Raw genomic sequence first — 17,729 nt, 5'->3', positions numbered from 1 at the left:
AACTACGGCCAAACAAACCGCTCGTGGCATTTTTTGCACTTCTGTGCGAGAGAGAGAAGCAGTTTCCATCACACCTACACGCAGCGTTACACATGGTAGTCAGACTGAGAACTGACTGAGGTGGTATGAGCTATGACACACCTAAAGCTCACATCAAACTTTGAAGCAGAAGTTGCCGAACTCTTTATGGTTGTGACAGCTTAACATGAGGCAGCGTCTACATACATAGCCTTCATCACAAGAGGAACATGTCCAAGAGCCCCTGATTGTAAATAAAACTATAAACTCTGATATTATTCCTCCTTATCTTGTGAACCTTTAGATTTATCATGTGTCTCTTTCCAGAGTTCCCAACCCACAGGTTGTCTGACCACAGCTTTAAATGATGGCCTAGTGACTGAACATGACAGTCACTCTCTTGGCTGTTATACAATATAATATTAAAAATTGAAAGGACACTTATAAGTATTTGTATCACTCCTAATATAGAGATGTTTTTCTCTTTTATTCAAGTAAATTCTATACATCCTTATGGGATTATTGGAGGAGATAATGCAGTTTGCTTAAACTACACTCACATACAGACAAAATCCAAATGTCTGCAAAGATCTAAATCTGTCTAAATGATTTATTTTATGATCTATATGTCTGGGGTACTTCCTGCTGCAGGTAAGGAGGAGTGAGCATGAAATCCTCACTTTAAATGAATGAAAACGTAGTGCTACTCCTCCTCTGTCTTACTGAGGGCCACCCTGACACCTCCCAATGTCGCCCTTTTGGGCTCCCGGACCCTACTTTGAGTACCACAGCAGAAAGATTTGCTTGTAACCACTTTTCTACCTGGGTAACACGCTGCTTTGCATTCCTGATACATTTGCGTAAACGTGAAGAATTTCCTGAGAGGCAGCGTTTTGCGCGCTGACAGGCCTTGGCCACCAGTCGCACCTCAAGTTTTGAATCGAGCAGTTTAAAGTGAACGCATGTAGACAAAAGAGGGATAAGTGGCGTCAGATGCAAAGTGAAAGTGGTGAGATATGAGGTTTAATCCATATGGGCTCCCCAGTGGGTAGAAAGTGAGAGGCCGACAGGAGGAACATACCCCAAAGTGCTGATGAAGCCATTCACCGAGCCTTCCGCGTAAAGAGACACAATGTCTCCGATGTGAAGAAAACTGGACCTGTGCTCTGACATTTTTCACTGAGGATAGTTTGTAGGTTTGTCTCGGTTTTCCATTTAGAAACGAGTTGCTCCTCTCTTCGTGTGAAGTGATCCACGCGTTACAGCGCCTCCAGTTTAGCAGCAGTCCTCAGGTTCACCTTCATTCCTCCAGCTCTGCATTTCAGCGGGTGGTTAAAGGGGGAAAAGTGCAAAAAAAAAAAAAAAAAAGAACTGGTGGCGATTTCTCTCAACAAGGCACTGAGTTTTTGGACTTATTCAACTTCTTCCTGTATGTCAGGCAGCCCGCAGAGTGCTCGTCTTCACATCCACTTACTTGAGCTCAGGGGGAGGAGACTGCTGCTGTCAGGGCTCTCAGAGAGTTCCGTTCAATGACATGTTTTTGTTTTTATTCAGGGCAGGCCCTCTGAAAAGTCCAAGTCAGTAAATTATAAGTCTGGGAGGAAAACTGACATCACAATGTGCCAGCAGCTCTAGGAGTGGACAAATAATAACTTATAGAGAAGTGCTGGGAAATCAGACTGCAAGAGGTGGAAACTACTTGTTGTTTCTGTTAGAATATTGTATCATAAGACCTCTGAATATGTAGGCAGAAACATATGAATATGTCTGGTTTCTGAAAGTTATACTCAATACTAATACAATATATGAAAGTGGGGGAATTGTATGTTTAAGAAGCTAAATATTATGAAATAATGCTCCACCTTGTTATAATGACATTTTTAAAATTAAAAGACAAACTTTTGTGCTGAAATTGAATAAAACTGATAATAATAAATGCTCTAATTGTGAGAAGAAGCAGGGTGGAATAAAATAGTTGAAGTCAGCCAGGATTATTTCATACTTTCATAGTTATATTACATATCTTTATTTATATCGCAACATCATTTCAGAAAACAAATTAGTCTTGGAAACTAGAAAACAGGAGGCAAACACTTCTAAAAGTACTTCATGGATACTTTTAATGAAACTGTTTTACCAGCAGGGTGACGCCTGCATGCCGGACAGCACATCCGTGGAAATCATAAGTCAAACATTAACATTTTTTTTCACACTTTCTGATTTCATTTCATTATTGCACTTCGTTTTGGGCAAAAACAGCAACACGGGGCCAGTAGCCTCTAGCCTGTAATACACAATGACCGGTGGTAAGAAGTAACTAAACACATTTACTCCTCGCTTGGACTTCAGTGAGTGAGTATTTGTGGTTTGTGTTAATTTATGCTTCTACTCCATCACATTTCTGTGGGATTTTTTTACTGCACTGGATTTATTTTACAGCTGTAGTGCTTCTCAGGTTGGGCTTTTACAAAATACAATACATTGCCAAAGCCTTGGAAAACATTGTGTTTTTTTTCCTTGTCACATGATGTCAGATCAGATGTCTTTGAGTTGTTTGTATTTACACACAAACACACATAAACTTGTCATTTAAAACAACATTTCAAGGCTAAGAGGTTTTTTTGTGAAATCCAAAACTTCACAAAAAGCAAAAATTACAGAAACGTGAGCCCTTAGAGGGGCCCCAACCCTTATGTTGGGAACCACTGGACCCAGCTTCACCTCAAGCAGCTACGACCTTAAAACGGTGCATATACATCAAGGATGCATAAAGTCCCAATAATCAGCCACAAGAGACATTTTTCTGCAGAATGAATACTCTCACTTTTGATACTTTAACTGAAATTCAGCTGATAATAATTCTGTACTTTTATCTAAGTACTTAAGTTAATCCAGGACTTAGACCAGACCTGAAAACTTCTTCCACCACTGGCTATTGTGATTATTACAATGATCATGATGCCAAACGTGTGCGCAGAGACGTGTAAACATCTGAAATCTAATTTTAGCTGATGTTTATCCTGTGTCCTGTAAACTGAAACATCACTTCTTGTTTATAGTGCAGATGAGGGTTGGTAATCAAATACCACAAACACAATATTCTGATTCTCAGTAGACATTTATTGCTTGTAAGAGAGAGCCATGGTGAGCAAATGCAGATATGACGGAGGACAGACAGTCTCTCCTCAGTTATTGTAGCACTTTGAGATAACTCACATTTACTGGAGCCAACGACAGGAAGCACATGGTTTCACTAATATCTTATTTGACCTTCTGAATATGGTCAAGACATCTTCTTGTCCTAAGGCACTTTGTTTTTCTCTTATCCTTCGTCCACCAGCTGGACCACCTGCACACACACACACACACACACACACACACACACACACACACAGTCATCGGGTTATTATAGGAAGATACATCATTAATAATTCCTTAGAACAAACTTACACAGAAAGAAGGAGGACTTGACCTCCTCTCCAGGCTACACTTTGTCACAGTGAGCTTTCTTGTAATCATTTTCTCAAGAACTTAAACATTGTTATTAATCTAATCACAGAGACGCACCTATTTCTACAGAGAAAGGCGTGATCATATTGGAAAACAGGACTGTCAGTTCTCTGATTCACTGGAGAACAGCAGTAGGTCTGAATGGCTGCAGTGAATCACTAACAGATGCCTCCAAGGAAGAAGAGGGGCAGTGGTTTTGGACTTTGTCATGTGCTACTTATTATCATACACTAGAGGTCGCTAGAGATCAAGCCTCATAGGGGTCACGCTCAGCTGCAGTGTCATACAAGCAACCCCATCACCCGGCCTACATCGCCCTCTAGTGTCCACTTTGACTGAACTAACAGGTGACTTTGTGTCTGTTGAATACAAACAGAGCAGAAAAGGCTCTTTCATGCTGGTGCCAACGACTGGGCTCGTCTCTCAAACATGTCCGCAGTAACACATTTGAACCTATATGGCCTACACACTGATTGAGATTATAGGCCAAAACAAATGTTTCCATCCCATCCCACCCTGTTGTTGTTTCTTTGTAATTATTGTATTCTGTGTACATAATGTTTTAAGTTTTTCTTCTGTATATATTATGTTTATTTAATCTTCTATTTCTTTAACTGTGTGCTTTGTCTGTTCCCTTGAGCTGCTGTAACAGCAAATTCCCCCCACTGAGGGATCAATAAACGTTATCTTATCTTATTTTATCTTAAATACACAAAATGATTTAAGATTATAGGAAATTACAGCCACCCCCTCAAAAAACTAACAAGAAACAGGCTTCTCTTCCATCACTGATTAATACTTCTGTCCTGTAAAGTTGTTTACTGGTGTATGTCTGCCTGGAAGCAGTCATTTTAATACAATGCCTCTAACAGAAAATAGGAGGCTCAGTGCTGCACTTTACAGTTTTTTATTTCATATGGTGAGCGGGGTTACTTTAACCCTTTAACCTTCTGCTCGACCATAAGATAGAGCACATTTTGACTCACTATATCTTATTTAAAAACATGTTTTACTTAATTCCACCTGTTTCAGCCACCTCTACCTCTCGGTTGAGGTACGTTACACTAAAAAAGTCCACTAGTATGCAGAGCATGCTTTTCAATAAGATGTAGTGAGTCAAAATATGCTCTACCATATGGTCGAGCAGAAGGTTAAAGGGTTTAAATGAGCTTTTATCAGTATGGCCCTACAGTACTGCCAAATCATACAAAATACAAAGTATAAAAACCATGATAATTTACATGAAGTATTAATATATTTACTCAATATAAGCACAAATATATTTCCTCTTTATACTCCTTTATACCTCCTGGAAACTACATTTATTTGGTCCACAAACAAAACATGATGCGCTGTATTTGTTTGGCTTGAACATCCCAACATCTTCAGAAGTAATTTGCACCTCAATCAACTGCAACAGTGAAATGCTTTTACTTTCAGATATTAGCAAGTAAAGAGAGAACTTCCTAGTACATCTCATGGTATTTGGATCCAGGCTGCAGGGGAGGGAGGAGTTTTGTTTCCACCTGCTATCAGAGCACAGTGACAAGACCAGATGGCTACATGCAAGTCAATGGACTCCTTACTGTAACTGTGGAGGGAGAGGGGGAGAGAGAGAGAGAGAGAGAGAGAGAGAGAGAGAGAGAGGAAGGAGAGAAAGGGGGGTAGACAGAGAGAAGTAGAGAGAGGGGGAGGGAGGGGGAGAGAGAGAGGGGGGGGGGGGGGGGGGTAGACAGAGACACAGAGAGAGAGAGAGAGGGGAGGGGAGAGAGTGCTGATGTTTCCGTGCACGCGGCTCAGTCTCGCCTTCTCGCTCTAGTGTTGTGACAGAAAACTAAAAGCACCTTGATCACCGAGGACTTCCTCCCTCTGACTCTGCCGGCTCCGTCTTGAGTTCAGCCCCTCGGTTTGCCTCCCCCACCACCACCAGGACTCTCCCCCACCACCAGCACCACCAGCAGCAGCAGCAGGTCTCACTTCAGCTCTCCTCCAGTCGTCGCGGCGGTCGCGAGGCTCCGGTGGATGTAAGTAACCTGTTCACTTCTGATGAGCACGTGCGGGCTCCGGTGGTCATAAACTAACTTTGTCTCCTGGTTTACCTTCGTTACCTCGCGGACGAGCCGAGTTCACTGCTTTGAGTAAACAGTGAAATGTAGCCGATGCGGCGGGAAAACCTGTGAAAAAAGGACTGTGTGAAATGTTTAGTGAGAAAACCAGTAACTGTGTACAAACACCGGAGCTGAAATAAGGTGCAGGGCTTCCTTTGTGTGTCCCAGCACATTGTCAGGGCTGATGTGAACTATCTCTGTCTCTAACACGGTTGCTCTGACTAAGTCTACTGTATCTGCATGCTGTATGGACTCTAAATTATACACCCATGCTTTAGCTTTGTAAGTGCACTTTGCTTCCAGCCTGGTTCAAATCAAAAGAAGGTTTCAGGAGATCTGGAGGGTGCGTTTGTGTTCAGCTTGCTTCATTTTGCTTGTGGGTATTGACACATTTTCTGCTTCCCCCCCCCTCAGAAGCTTGGGAGGTGAATGGTGCAAACACTGCTGGAATGTAACAGGATTATCATCTGACCTTAACTCAGTGGAGGCACAGCAACCAGACCGTTGGATCACACGTTTTCTGATCTTTGCTGCATTACGATGCCTTTGAGGTTATAATGTCTACGCTGAAGCACGTTATCCTACAAGATAAAGACCAGGATGTCGAGAAGAAGCTGGACTGGAGTTACATCGAGTGGGTTGAAAATGAAGTTGTCACCACAGGTGTGGCGAACGCACAGACACAAACGGACTGGGGCCCCTTCGAGCACAAGGAGAGTCAGACCAGCAACCCGGTCATAATGCACATAGATCTGACACGGACGCACTCCAAGCTGAGACATTCGTCCCTGGTGGACGGCTTGGTAGCACCTTTCTTCCAGTTTGACCGGCAGGCCCCTGGGCGCATCTCCACGTCTCCCACCCTGAGGAGGATGAGGAGCACCCGCCGTCCTCTGATGGATACCTGGGACCCCATTAGGATGGGGAGCACTCAGGAGGAGCCATCCTCTGTGGGCACGACTCCCCCCATCAGCCCCCTGTCCCCGGGACACAGAGTCAAGTCTCCTCTTGCGGCGAGCCCGCTCTCCGATGGAGAGATCTGTCACGATCATCAGCCCGTTTCATCCTGCGGCCGACAGAGAACCAGATCACAAAGATCAAAGACTTTTGACAACGGTATCACTTCCAAGAGACAAGAATGCCGCAGTTCTGATCCCACTCGTGTTAAAGATTTGGGGTTTCCTGATGGTGAAGTTCAGGTGAGCTTTCACCAGGTTTCTGCGTGCTTTTTAACTGATACTTGTGTGGCAGAAATCATTCGATTCCCTCATCATCGCACACACCTCTTCCCACCATCACCCCGAGCCATGTGCTGTAGTCTGCTGAGGATTTTTATTTAGAAATTAAATGGTTACTCATTCCTTTCTTTGGGGAAACCTTCTCTCCCTCATTCGGCCTCGCCTCCTGCGGTGGTCACTCACAATGCGAGCTTTTGACAGCAAATGAATCAGCAGTTACATGCACTGACAGCTCTGACCAAGCCCACTGCCTGGAGAGCCCTGGGAAGTGCTCTCCTTGGGCCCCTATTCACCGCAGTCAGCAGTCACCCAATAATGGAGGGGTCAGTGAGCGATGGAAAAAGATAATGGGGAGACCTATTCATCAGCTCGTGGTATTCAACCGAGTGCATTCTCAATAGAGTCCCGACATTCTCCTCAGATATCAGAGGCTTTTGAATCCAAGCGACCACTTAAAACACTGATTCAAATTTGAATGTCTTTGAAAGTGATATAGTGGTGTGGTGAGCAGTAGGAGGTCTCCATTTAATGCTGAGTGTACAGTAAAAAAGTCTTAATATGGCGTATAAGTAGTGAAATTATTACAGCTTTGGAGGCTTGGCAGCATTAAAGCAAATGAGAGTATTAAAGGGTGTAAAATTATCAGATTTTGAATAGTTTTTGATTTGTGTTGTAACTTAAAAGCCTGTCTCTGCTTCCCACAGAGCCACTAAAAATGTTAACCATCTCAGTACATTTACTGTAATCTGTGTTTTTAGCAAACAGTCATGTGTTATTGTATAGACGGGTACAGTTTCTGGTTCCCCATTGACCGATGCAGTTTGTTTTTTTCCTCTTTTTGCAGGAGAAGGAGCGTTTCCATAGTCGGTGAGTGTACTTTGGACTGTTTTGCATGTCGTCTGTGTGCGCCGTCAGCATAGCCAGAAACACCAGGACCTCACTTCCAAGTTTGTCAGAACGTGTTTGCATGTCGTGAATGCAGCGAAACTTTCCCTGTATCTGATCATCTCTAATTTCCATAGTGAACCACCGCTGCTTCTGTTCAGTGTCAAATTACTCCAGCAACACACATATCTGAGCTATAACATGTCACCTCAGCACCATGAGCGCCGTGGCTCCTGTGCTCGCAGGACGGTCATGAGCGAGTATGATTGGACGTTGGGTTTAAGGAGCCCCATTGTGCATTCATTGTCATTCATGTCTTTGTTAATGGGACATAAGCTTGGTGGGTTAAGTTTTGAGAGTCCCATGGTTATGTATGGACTAGACAAACCCTCATTAAGGCTGTTTTCTCCCTCTGCCACCCACACCCCTCCTAATGGGCTGCCGGGCTCTTCCCCTCACTGGATAATTAGGCAGCTATTGTCCCTGTAATTACACCCTGGCACTGTGCCTTTTACAGTGACTGGGCCCTGCGAGCCATTGGATGGGACAGTTTTGTTTTTGAGCATCATTATTTCCCCTGTTGTGCAGGAACAAAACACCCATTTTTACAAGTGCTCTCGGTGGCAGAGGGGCCGACACAGAGAGCGCTTTTTTTTCTTGCCACAGAGCAACAGGATGTCATTGTGAGGATGCTGTGGAATGAACTGCAAGGAGGCACTGACCTGGTTTAGAGGAGTTATCGTGGCTTTCTTACTGTCCCATTAGCCATGTGTCCTCCGCAGTGCTCAGGTGCAGCTGCTGTTATCTGTTTTACTCTCGATTCAGCGCTGCTCGTCTATACATTGATCTGGAGAGGGGCTGTATCAGTTTACCAGGAAGGACACGGCCGCTGCCAATGAGAGCAGTGAACAGTTGGTGCTTTCAGAATTAAACAAAAGTGTCCCGGAGGAAAAAAAACGTACCAGTTCAGCTGTAGACTAACTTAACCTCCAAGTGCACAGGTTGGCCCTGCAGCCATGTGGCCTACATGTGCATTCGAGTTAGGCTCATTTGCACAGCAGCAGAAATGGAGCTAGTGTGTGAGGGGATATTATGGGTTGTACCAGGAAGAGGCATTCAGTCTAACAAAAGCAGATTTTACATATAATACTAGACGAAACCAGCACCAGCATTGTTCCTCTTGCTTCTACTGTACTTCTGCTCTAGTTCATTGTATTTTTATGACAAACAGAGGAATTAGCCTTTATCTGTATGCCAGACTTCCTTGTGGTCTGATCATGTCCTGATAACCTTTATCGGACACAAAGTGTGTTGGTCCACCCTGATATAAGGACAACGAGATCACAATCCATCACTGGTGTGAAATGGATTCTATCACCATAGATTTCAGGTTTTTATTTCTGCTTCATGCGATCATTTTATCTCTGCTGTTGATCTCAAAACAGTTCTTTTTTTAAAAGGCCGTGAAAAAGTTAGAAGTGAAACCGCAGCATGTTGACATGGGTCAGTGGCCAGCTGTCGATCAGTGTCAGCGTGCTGAAAGTGAACCTTACCTCTGGCAGAACCAGCCAGTCTGGTTGCCGTGCAGCTTATTTCTGCCGATGGAAGCCATGTTAAGTCACTAACAGCCTCTTGTTAGCATTGGCACAGTTGGGATTGTGACTGTTGGAGTCACACAGTCACCAATCAAGTTTTTCTACGTTTACAATCTTTTTATTCCTTTAATAGAAAACATTCATATGGCCTTGCCCTCTCAAGATATTTATTTAACATCACCCTCACCTCTATAACACAATTGAATTCCTTTTATTATTATGCGGGTCTTAATTTCAACACATTTTTACTCCCAGCCGTAATCCCTGCAGTACAACAGCAGAGGTGAAAACACTTGAGAACAGTGGCTGTTTGAGCTTTGCTCGAGGCTAAAAGACAGGCCTGTGTTTTTCCAGCCACAGCCGTGCCTCCCCGGTTACTAACTACGAAAAGGAGACCAAGAGGATTATAACTGGCACACATTGACAGCTCGCCTCCTTACACACAAAAAGGGTGGACCATTAATCTGCAGCTATCCACGCATAAGCCAGACACACAACACTTCTCCTTTATAGTTTCTGCTACTCATGTTTATGGCCAATTTGTTGCACAATGCAGATGGTATGTCAGTGGTATTTCAACCATGTAAAATGACAAAAGGAATTCAGTTATTTCCTGTGGCTGGCACCACGGTTATTCTCTTCGTGCTGTGTTACGTTTACAATAGCACAATAATGGTTCTTATAACCGTGAATCTCAGATGTCCGATGAGGTTGCTTGGAAAATGTCAGGTGATACTGCCAGTTTTAATCGAAGCGTGTTTCGCCGGCAAAAAGCAGTGCAACACTGTTTGAAGACGTTCACCTCTTTGCTGTTCCCTCAGGCTTCAGGAGAGGAGACGGAGCTCCGTGGTGGTCAGCTTGTCCGGATTGGATGTTTCACCAGGAGACCTTTTTGTATCCAATGGAGCGGCTGACATGTTGAATGGTTCAAATTTCTCTGGTAAAATAGATTATATATCAAGTTTTAATGGTATTGTTTCTGACTTTGACAACCTTGTGGCAGATTTAACCCCATCGGTCCCAGCAGAGTAATGCTGGTCCACCCCTTGTTTTAAGTGATGCTTCCAGTTTAATTGATGGTGACTCTTGCTATCAGTCAGTATGTAAATAGCCCCGCCCTAGGAGCTATCACACTTGGCTGTAAGCCGTCCTCAGGTGTTGTCATGGTGATCAAAGCAACATGTGAGCATCAAACTTTCACACTGCTGATAATGAGGGAAGAGGCTGTAAATAGTTGCCTTTGTTATATATTAGTTATGATGCTTTTAGAAGCCATTCACATCTTAGGTGTCGACCTTTGACCCCAATGAAGTCAGGAGGGTTGGTAACGTGGTTTGTCTTTAGATAAACCTGAACACAACTTACTTTGAGCTAATTTTGCTTCTGTACATTTTTGCCCATATTATATTTTAGTAAAAAGGCTTTTGTAAACTTGGTTGTCAGTTTAACCAAAAACCTCTCCGATTTCGCTCAATAGTCGAATTGCTGTTTGTTATTGAGCTCTTATAATTGACACCGTTAGAAAGCTGTTAAAATTCCATCCTGGAGGCAAAACTAAATTCTGTGTGTAATCCAGCATAAATCTTGAATGCAAATACAATTATTCATAAGACTCAAAGTCTTTTTCATTTTATAACAATCTTGGTGGTTCTGAAAAGGACAATGTGCAGCACATATTTGAAGCTATTTAGAGACTCTGATGGGCAGATAATTAGAACCAGCACTAAAACGCTTCTTGTCGCCTCTGGTTAAAAGCTTACAGTTACTCTTTGTCTGTTGCTGCTTCAAAGGATGCACATTACCAGTGTGTCTGTCTGTGGCGCAAAACCACAAATCGTGTCCAAAAGAAAAACCGCAACACTTGCACTATTTGTGTGTAACTTTTAATGTAACTGAGCCTCTCACTTTTGGTAAAATAACTGAATTGTTTGCATCCCAGTCCCCCACAGTATTTATCCTAGCACACTGTTTTGTTTGTTTGATTCTAATCCCACATGTTGCACAGCACACATTCTTTCTTGTTCTGTTGTCGATAATCAGCATTTTATGTTGTATTTTTACAGACACTAAGAAATCAAAGTGGCCTTTTTCGAGGCGTAGTACGGTAGGTGTTTTGTTTGTCTGTTGGGTGTTGTGTGTGGCTGGTGGATGCCAATAGTGTGCCTGTAATTTGTTTTGATGTGCTTTGCTTTAGCAGCGGGTTTGTTCTCTGTCCCACTTCTCAAAGCAGATTACTGTGGCTCCTCTTATCCCGTTTGGTTCACACAGTTTTTGTAATTGGTCCACACTTGCAATGCAAACCTTGAGCCAAACTTGTTAGTTACGTTTTTGAACATAGTTTTTAAACCGTGCCAAAAAAAGAGTCTGCATCCCTTTTCCTTGATTTCAACACACATCATAACTTAAAGTCTGCTGACAAAATGTGCCTAATGTAACTGTCTTTTCCTTAACATTTCAGACTAAAGGGAAGCATCAGATAGGCACAGCATCAGATATCGAAAAACATCTCTCAACATTACAGATTCAGGACTGGAGAGACTCTGACCTTCAGAGGTATAAGGTAAGAGATGAACACTGTCAGCAGCAAAAGCTCTTAAGCACCCGGACTGTTTGTTTTGTATATAATCACGTTGGTTCTGACTGCAGTGACTTCTAATCCAAGCAAAGTCAGTTTGAACGACTAACAGATCCAGATTTCCAAACCAAATAGATCTCAGTGTTTAACAGGTGACTCAGAAGTAAGAGCACTGCAGTCAGAGTGAAGCTCCTGCAACAGTTGAATGACACAAGTTGTGCAAGAACCAGATTTTCTTGGCAGTAAACTGCCAGGGCGACCCTACGCGTGTCTATAAACAAACACTGGCTGACGCTCGAGTGTATCAGGATGATGGTAGGAGCTTCACAGTGACAGAATATTGAGATTTATACAAATAAATTTTCTGAGGTGAAAATAAATGTCTCATTCCTGTTTAAGTCTTTCTGAATAGTTTTTTTTCCTCCCTTCTTGTTCAGTCACTTCTGTTCTGCTCTTGTGTGCAGGACTACTCCCTAGCTGAGTTCCTGCGGGACCAGTCTTCCCAGATGAGCGCCACCTCTGACCCTCAGGGCTTCAAGAGACAGGAGGCCTCCTGGGAACTCTTCACCAGCGAGTGTGTTTACTTCCTGGATCAGCTCATGGTTCTCAAAGAGGTGAGTGTCCATGTAAAGCCTCCTAATGGACATGCAAATACATGTGTGTGCGCACACACACACACACAGGACCACAAATAAATAGACCAAACCCAAATGAAACTCAACACTGCTGCTTTGTGTCTTTCGTCCTGTCATTGAATTCCTGTGAGTGAGGTTCATGTAAAAGACTCTTCAGGTTTTCCATTCTTTCCAGCAGTGGATTAGAAATTTAATGCTAGCGCAGCAGATAGCCCGAGCCCATTCTCTCTCTGACTTCTTTGTTGCTTTCAGGTGTTTTTGGCCACACTCACAACCCTGCAGACGAGGAACTGCCTGACCGACGTGGACTGCTGGAGGCTGTTTGCCAACCTTAATGAGCTTTGCCTGGTGAGACATGATGCAAATAAGTAACATGAGGCCAGCTAGATTTAGATGTGTTGTGTAAATAATTACAAACAGCAGCAGCCCTCATTGCATTATAATAACACTGTTTGTTGTGTGGCATCAAAAGGTAAAAGACAGCAGATCTTAACTCTAACTAAAACTAAAAGTTGATAAGTTTTCACTAAAAGTGAATAACTGATTTTATTGACACTGGAGGGATGACATATTAATAACGGTTGATTTTAGTATCGTTAATTAGTATCTTTGTAATAAAATTGCAGCCTTCTGTCCTCGATTCCGCTTTTACATAACTGCTTTTTCATTGTTAACAAACTGCACGTCACTGAGAGGTGAGAGTGTCGCCTGGCTGTGCTGTGACACTTGACTCAGAGTTTTCTGTTGCAGGTGAGCTTTGGTTTCCTGAACAACCTCCTTCGCGTCATCAAGGACACGTTGGAGATTACGGAGGGTGGCGGGCCCACCCTGCTCGAGCTGCTGAGTAAGGCAAGTGTGGCTCCCCTGACTGCAATCTACACTCAATCATATGTTCAATTGTAAAACTCCGCTGATAAGACATTGAAGAGAAATGGAGACAGTTGACACTTGAAGACAAACTTCTCTAAATGTCTGCTGGACACGTGTACAGTAATGCTACACTTTAAAGACAATTTAAACCGGATTGATTCACACTTTTGTTTTTGGATCATTGTAGTAGTGAAATGCATAAAAGTTTTGCAAAGGCAACACTACCATTATGTGTTCCTAATCTGTTGTCAGTGTCATCAGTCTCTTCAGGAGCCATTTCAGAATAAAATATGAATACAAAGAAATCATGTTCATGGCTTTGTTTGCATCAGGCTGCCCCAAAGAGCTCACACTTTCTCTTATGCACTGAGAAAAAACAAAACAAATCTACAGCACTTTCATTTTAATAATTTATCCTTTGATTATAAATACATTTAAACTCCAAAGAAAGCAGGGAAGAAATTGTTTCAGGGAAATAATAGAAACCTCTTCATCATATTATTAGATTGTGCATCACAAGCTGCAGCAGAGAGGAAATGATTCACCTCACAGCTGAGGTTTTTGTGCTTGTACCCAGATTGGCAACATCCTTTCCTTTTTTATGATCTGTTTATCTTCAGCCTAATGGCTGATGTGACGCAGCAGTCTGTATTTCAATGTTTGTATAACACTCCTATCTGTTTGCAGGCTTTCCAGGAGAGCATATGCCACTGCCTGCAGAAGTACTGCCTCAACTACTCCGCAGCGCTGCTTTATCTGGACAGCCTGAAGCCCAGAGAGGACTTTGGATCTTACGTGAAGGTACAAGGGGGAACTCGCTGAACAACATGGCGGGCAGTGCCATGCCAAGTATAGAAGAGGACACATTGCGGGCTAAACGGCAAACAACCAGTTCAGTGTCACCACGGTCTGCCACAGAGAGGAATGTGACCATTTGTCTCCTGTGTAGACCTTCCCTGTCATAGTGCTTATGTATTTGTTAGACCTTTTATTGTGTTTTGATCTTAGGTCTCATTTCTCTTCACATGCTTTTCACTGCCCACTCCCATTATACCCTCTGTTGTTACAAACGCCCCGACAAGCTCTCTCACCCCTCTGACCTCCCCCTGTTTCCTGCCGTCAGCCCTCCTCTGACCCTGTTCTCTCTCTTTCTCCCCAGTGGTGCGAGAGGAACCAACAGTGCCGGAGGCTGCAACTACGCGACCTGTTGGTAGCGCCGCTGCAGAGGTTAACTCGATACCCGCTGCTACTGCGGAACATCGCAAAGAGATGCCAGACGGAGGATGAGACCAGAGGCCTGCAGGTTATAGCAGAGCAAGTGGACACGTCTATATGTGAGCAGCACACAACCTGAAGTACTTTAGTTAAAAATGCATCACTCCAAAATGTGAGCAAACTCTGACTGAGTTAGTTACATAACCTGAAGCTCTTCCCACAGATGTGTTCAGCTGCTGATTGATATTGTCTCAGCGATGATTCAATTGTTTTGTCAGCAGGTGGTTTACAAATATTAAGACATAAGAAGCATGTTAAGCAGATGTAAGCGTCGCCATCAACACAAACAAAGCCGTTTGTGTCTTTCGGGGCAAACAGGCTGCATGTTTTGGACGTCAGCCAGTGGCCCTGATCATTTATTTTTCACCGCATGCCTCTGTCTGCAGACCTGTTGTGGCGGTTTACTCTGTAACTAGACAGACAGGCTGTGGGAAATGTGCTGAGGCGCTGCACCTCAATGTCATCTTGTATTGAACAAATAGCCATACAAAAGCAAACAGCGTGAAGTCACAAATCTCTAATTACACACTTTCCCATAACCATTAAAAAGGTGTGGCGGAGCTGCACCGGTGACTAGCAGTATCTTAACCACGGCGAAGATGTGCAGGCCAATGTCCTCTGGGTGTGTGGGGGTTATTTACCATAAAAAACTGAGTGTGCTGTAATCTGTCACGATACGGTCACACCCGGCAACCACACAGCATGATGAAGTAGATCTTTTTAATATGACTGAAGTACAAATAATTTCAATTTGATCCTAAAACTATGTAGTACTTTTTAACAGTACAATCCAGTCAGAGGTTTTAGTCTGTTCTCGTCCTCGTTTCACATGATGTCTCTCTGCTTCCAGGTGATTTAGAGGGAAAGGTCAAATGGCTGGATAACTACCAGAAGGTGAAACAGTTGAGAGATGCCCTGGTGTGGCTGCCTGTGTGGGAGAGAGACAAGCGTGCCTTCGTCCCTGAGGTCTGTCTGGTCATATATTTATTTATTTATTTCTACACGCTTGTGTCTGTCTTTGTGGCCTTGTTAACAGAGCAAAGCTTAAAAGTCACAGCTATGCACCACCACCAATACTTTTGTGTGCAGATAAGATGATTGAATCATTTTATCGAATCATTTTTGAATGTGAAATCCGATATCATGAAAAGAAATGGAAAACTATTCCAGAGTGTTTGCATTTTACAGGTACTCGGCCATTAGCTGCTGGTGTTAGAAACTCTGACCTTTCCAATATCAGTTTACGTGTCAAAAGGTGACAGTTTTCTTCTTAACTGATCGACTGCTTCTCTTGCAGAATCTGAAACATCTTTTAAAAGCCGTCACTTTGGAGAATCTCATTTCTCACAGGAGTCTGCTGCACGAAGGGAAACTGGTGCTCACAGGTGTGTAACGCTGGCATACCTCCAACAATGTTTCCCTGCTTAGTGCTTCACTTTGAACAAAATCTTACACCATCTTTGTTTGGTTCATTGCCAGAGAACACAAAGCTGATCGATGTTTATCTGTTCCTGTTTGACGAATTCCTGCTGATCACAAAGATAAAGAGGAACAAGAAGGTACGTCACGTGCTGTTGTCCTGTTCTCTGTGTGATCAGGATGACAATAGATATTCAGTCCAGGGCTGTCTTATGCTGCACAGAGGCTCATGCAGTGTCCTGTCTTCCTGTGTAGCGGTCGATCGGTCCAGAGCAGAACCCTCTGAGGCTGCCACAGAACTTGGAGCTGGATCAGCTGCTGAAGGACGGGTGCACCTTCACGGTTCTGGACCAGCCCGTCTCTCTGGATCGACTCCAGCTCAAGAACATTGATCAGCTCAACGCGTCAAGTAATAAGAGTATTTTAGACATTGTTACTTGTTGAGTTCATTGGCTTTTAAGCAGTAATTAAGAAAGGACACATTTACTGTGAGAGCGCACAGCAGACTCAAAACGTCACGCTGGGCCTTGATTAACTTCTCTCTGTCGACATTTACGGCCAGTATTGTGTTTTACAGTTGATGTTAATGGGATATTTGTCATTTCATGCTGTCATTTGTAGCATCGGGGTTGCCTCATTCTTTCATAATCATGCACCAGAACCGCTACCAGCAATGCATCGGTGCTTTCATCCTGCAAGCTGCGTCAGAGTCTGCCAAGGTAGGTCACTTCCAATGAATTTCAAAGTAATCTTTAAAAATGTATGCTTTGGTGATGGTAGTTCTGTATGTGAGTTTAGAGGATTTTCAGATAAACCCACACGCCACTTAATGGAGGTCTGCCTCATAAGCTTGCAGTTATTTACTGACATAGAATATGATTTGAAATCTACCAGGTTTCATTTATGAAAATATATTTTCTTTATCTGCGAGTTTGTTTGAAACTTCTTAAATTGCCATGCAGTTTGGAAAATGTAGGAAAATGGTTGAAGTCACTAGTCAACAATGATCTTACATGTATGAGGCTGTTTTGTAAACTTAAGCTCAGAATTTGTGATGGCTGATGTGAGCCAATTCAATAGGTTCAAGAAGTACAAATAAGTAAATCTGAGCAAACCATTTTATCAGCCGGATGGATGGTTAACTTTGTTTCTCTGTCTGAACCCCTTTGTGTGTGACTGTTTCCAGAGAGTGTGGATGTCTAAGATAGAGGGCGCTGTGACGGCGCTGCTGAAGCTGGACTCTCAGCAGCCGCGAGTCAAGAGCACCTCACTGTGGCTGGAGTCGTCACAGATATGACCCATCACGCAGCACAAGAGGCCGTCTGAAATGTCCCTTCTGTCAATGTGCACTTCACTGTCTCCTGACTGTCTGTAAATAACTGTACTCGCACTAGAAACATTTTGTAAACTAAATGTTTGCCTTTAAAGGCAGCTGCTGCAGTAGTTTACAATAAATGATTATGTAGTAAAAGGTGATCTTGAGGGTTTTTCCTTTTTTTTTTAAAAACATTTTGTCTGCTTCTTCAAAGCTTCTCTTCCACTCAAAACGTTCAAGGACTTAAAACAAACTCACTCAGAGTTCCAGTTTGTAGCTTCTGATC

At 43.2% G+C, this 17,729-nt stretch overlaps 2 protein-coding genes across 3 annotated transcripts in view; one reads left to right on the top strand and one right to left on the bottom strand.

The window, feature by feature from the left end:
• The window catches only part of itpr2 (inositol 1,4,5-trisphosphate receptor, type 2), a 56,636-nt gene extending 55,285 nt beyond the window's left edge, over window positions 1-1,351 (bottom strand). For both annotated transcript variants that reach the window (XM_070831489.1, XM_070831491.1), the window contains exon 1: window positions 1,100-1,351. In XM_070831489.1, the coding sequence (XP_070687590.1) occupies window positions 1,100-1,191 (92 nt within the window). In that variant the 5' untranslated portion in view covers window positions 1,192-1,351. The remainder of the gene's footprint in view (window positions 1-1,099) is intronic.
• A 4,004-nt stretch (window positions 1,352-5,355) lies between these two features.
• On the top strand, window positions 5,356-17,604 carry plekhg7 (pleckstrin homology domain containing, family G (with RhoGef domain) member 7). Its single transcript, XM_070830638.1, has 17 exons — window positions 5,356-5,552; window positions 6,051-6,835; window positions 7,719-7,741; window positions 10,176-10,294; window positions 11,418-11,458; window positions 11,813-11,914; window positions 12,394-12,543; window positions 12,817-12,912; window positions 13,315-13,413; window positions 14,122-14,235; window positions 14,594-14,768; window positions 15,560-15,675; window positions 16,007-16,094; window positions 16,189-16,268; window positions 16,384-16,537; window positions 16,750-16,847; window positions 17,315-17,604. Exons 2-17 carry the CDS (start codon window positions 6,194-6,196, stop codon window positions 17,423-17,425), a joined length of 2,208 nt encoding a protein of 735 aa, XP_070686739.1. The 5' UTR covers window positions 5,356-5,552; window positions 6,051-6,193; the 3' UTR covers window positions 17,426-17,604.
• The last annotated feature ends 125 nt before the right edge of the window (window positions 17,605-17,729 follow it).

The sequence above is a fragment of the Pempheris klunzingeri genome, chromosome 5 (assembly GCF_042242105.1).
Source record: "Pempheris klunzingeri isolate RE-2024b chromosome 5, fPemKlu1.hap1, whole genome shotgun sequence".
Lineage (NCBI taxonomy): Eukaryota > Metazoa > Chordata > Actinopteri > Acropomatiformes > Pempheridae > Pempheris > Pempheris klunzingeri.
This window is presented reverse-complemented; position numbering and strand designations above follow the sequence as displayed.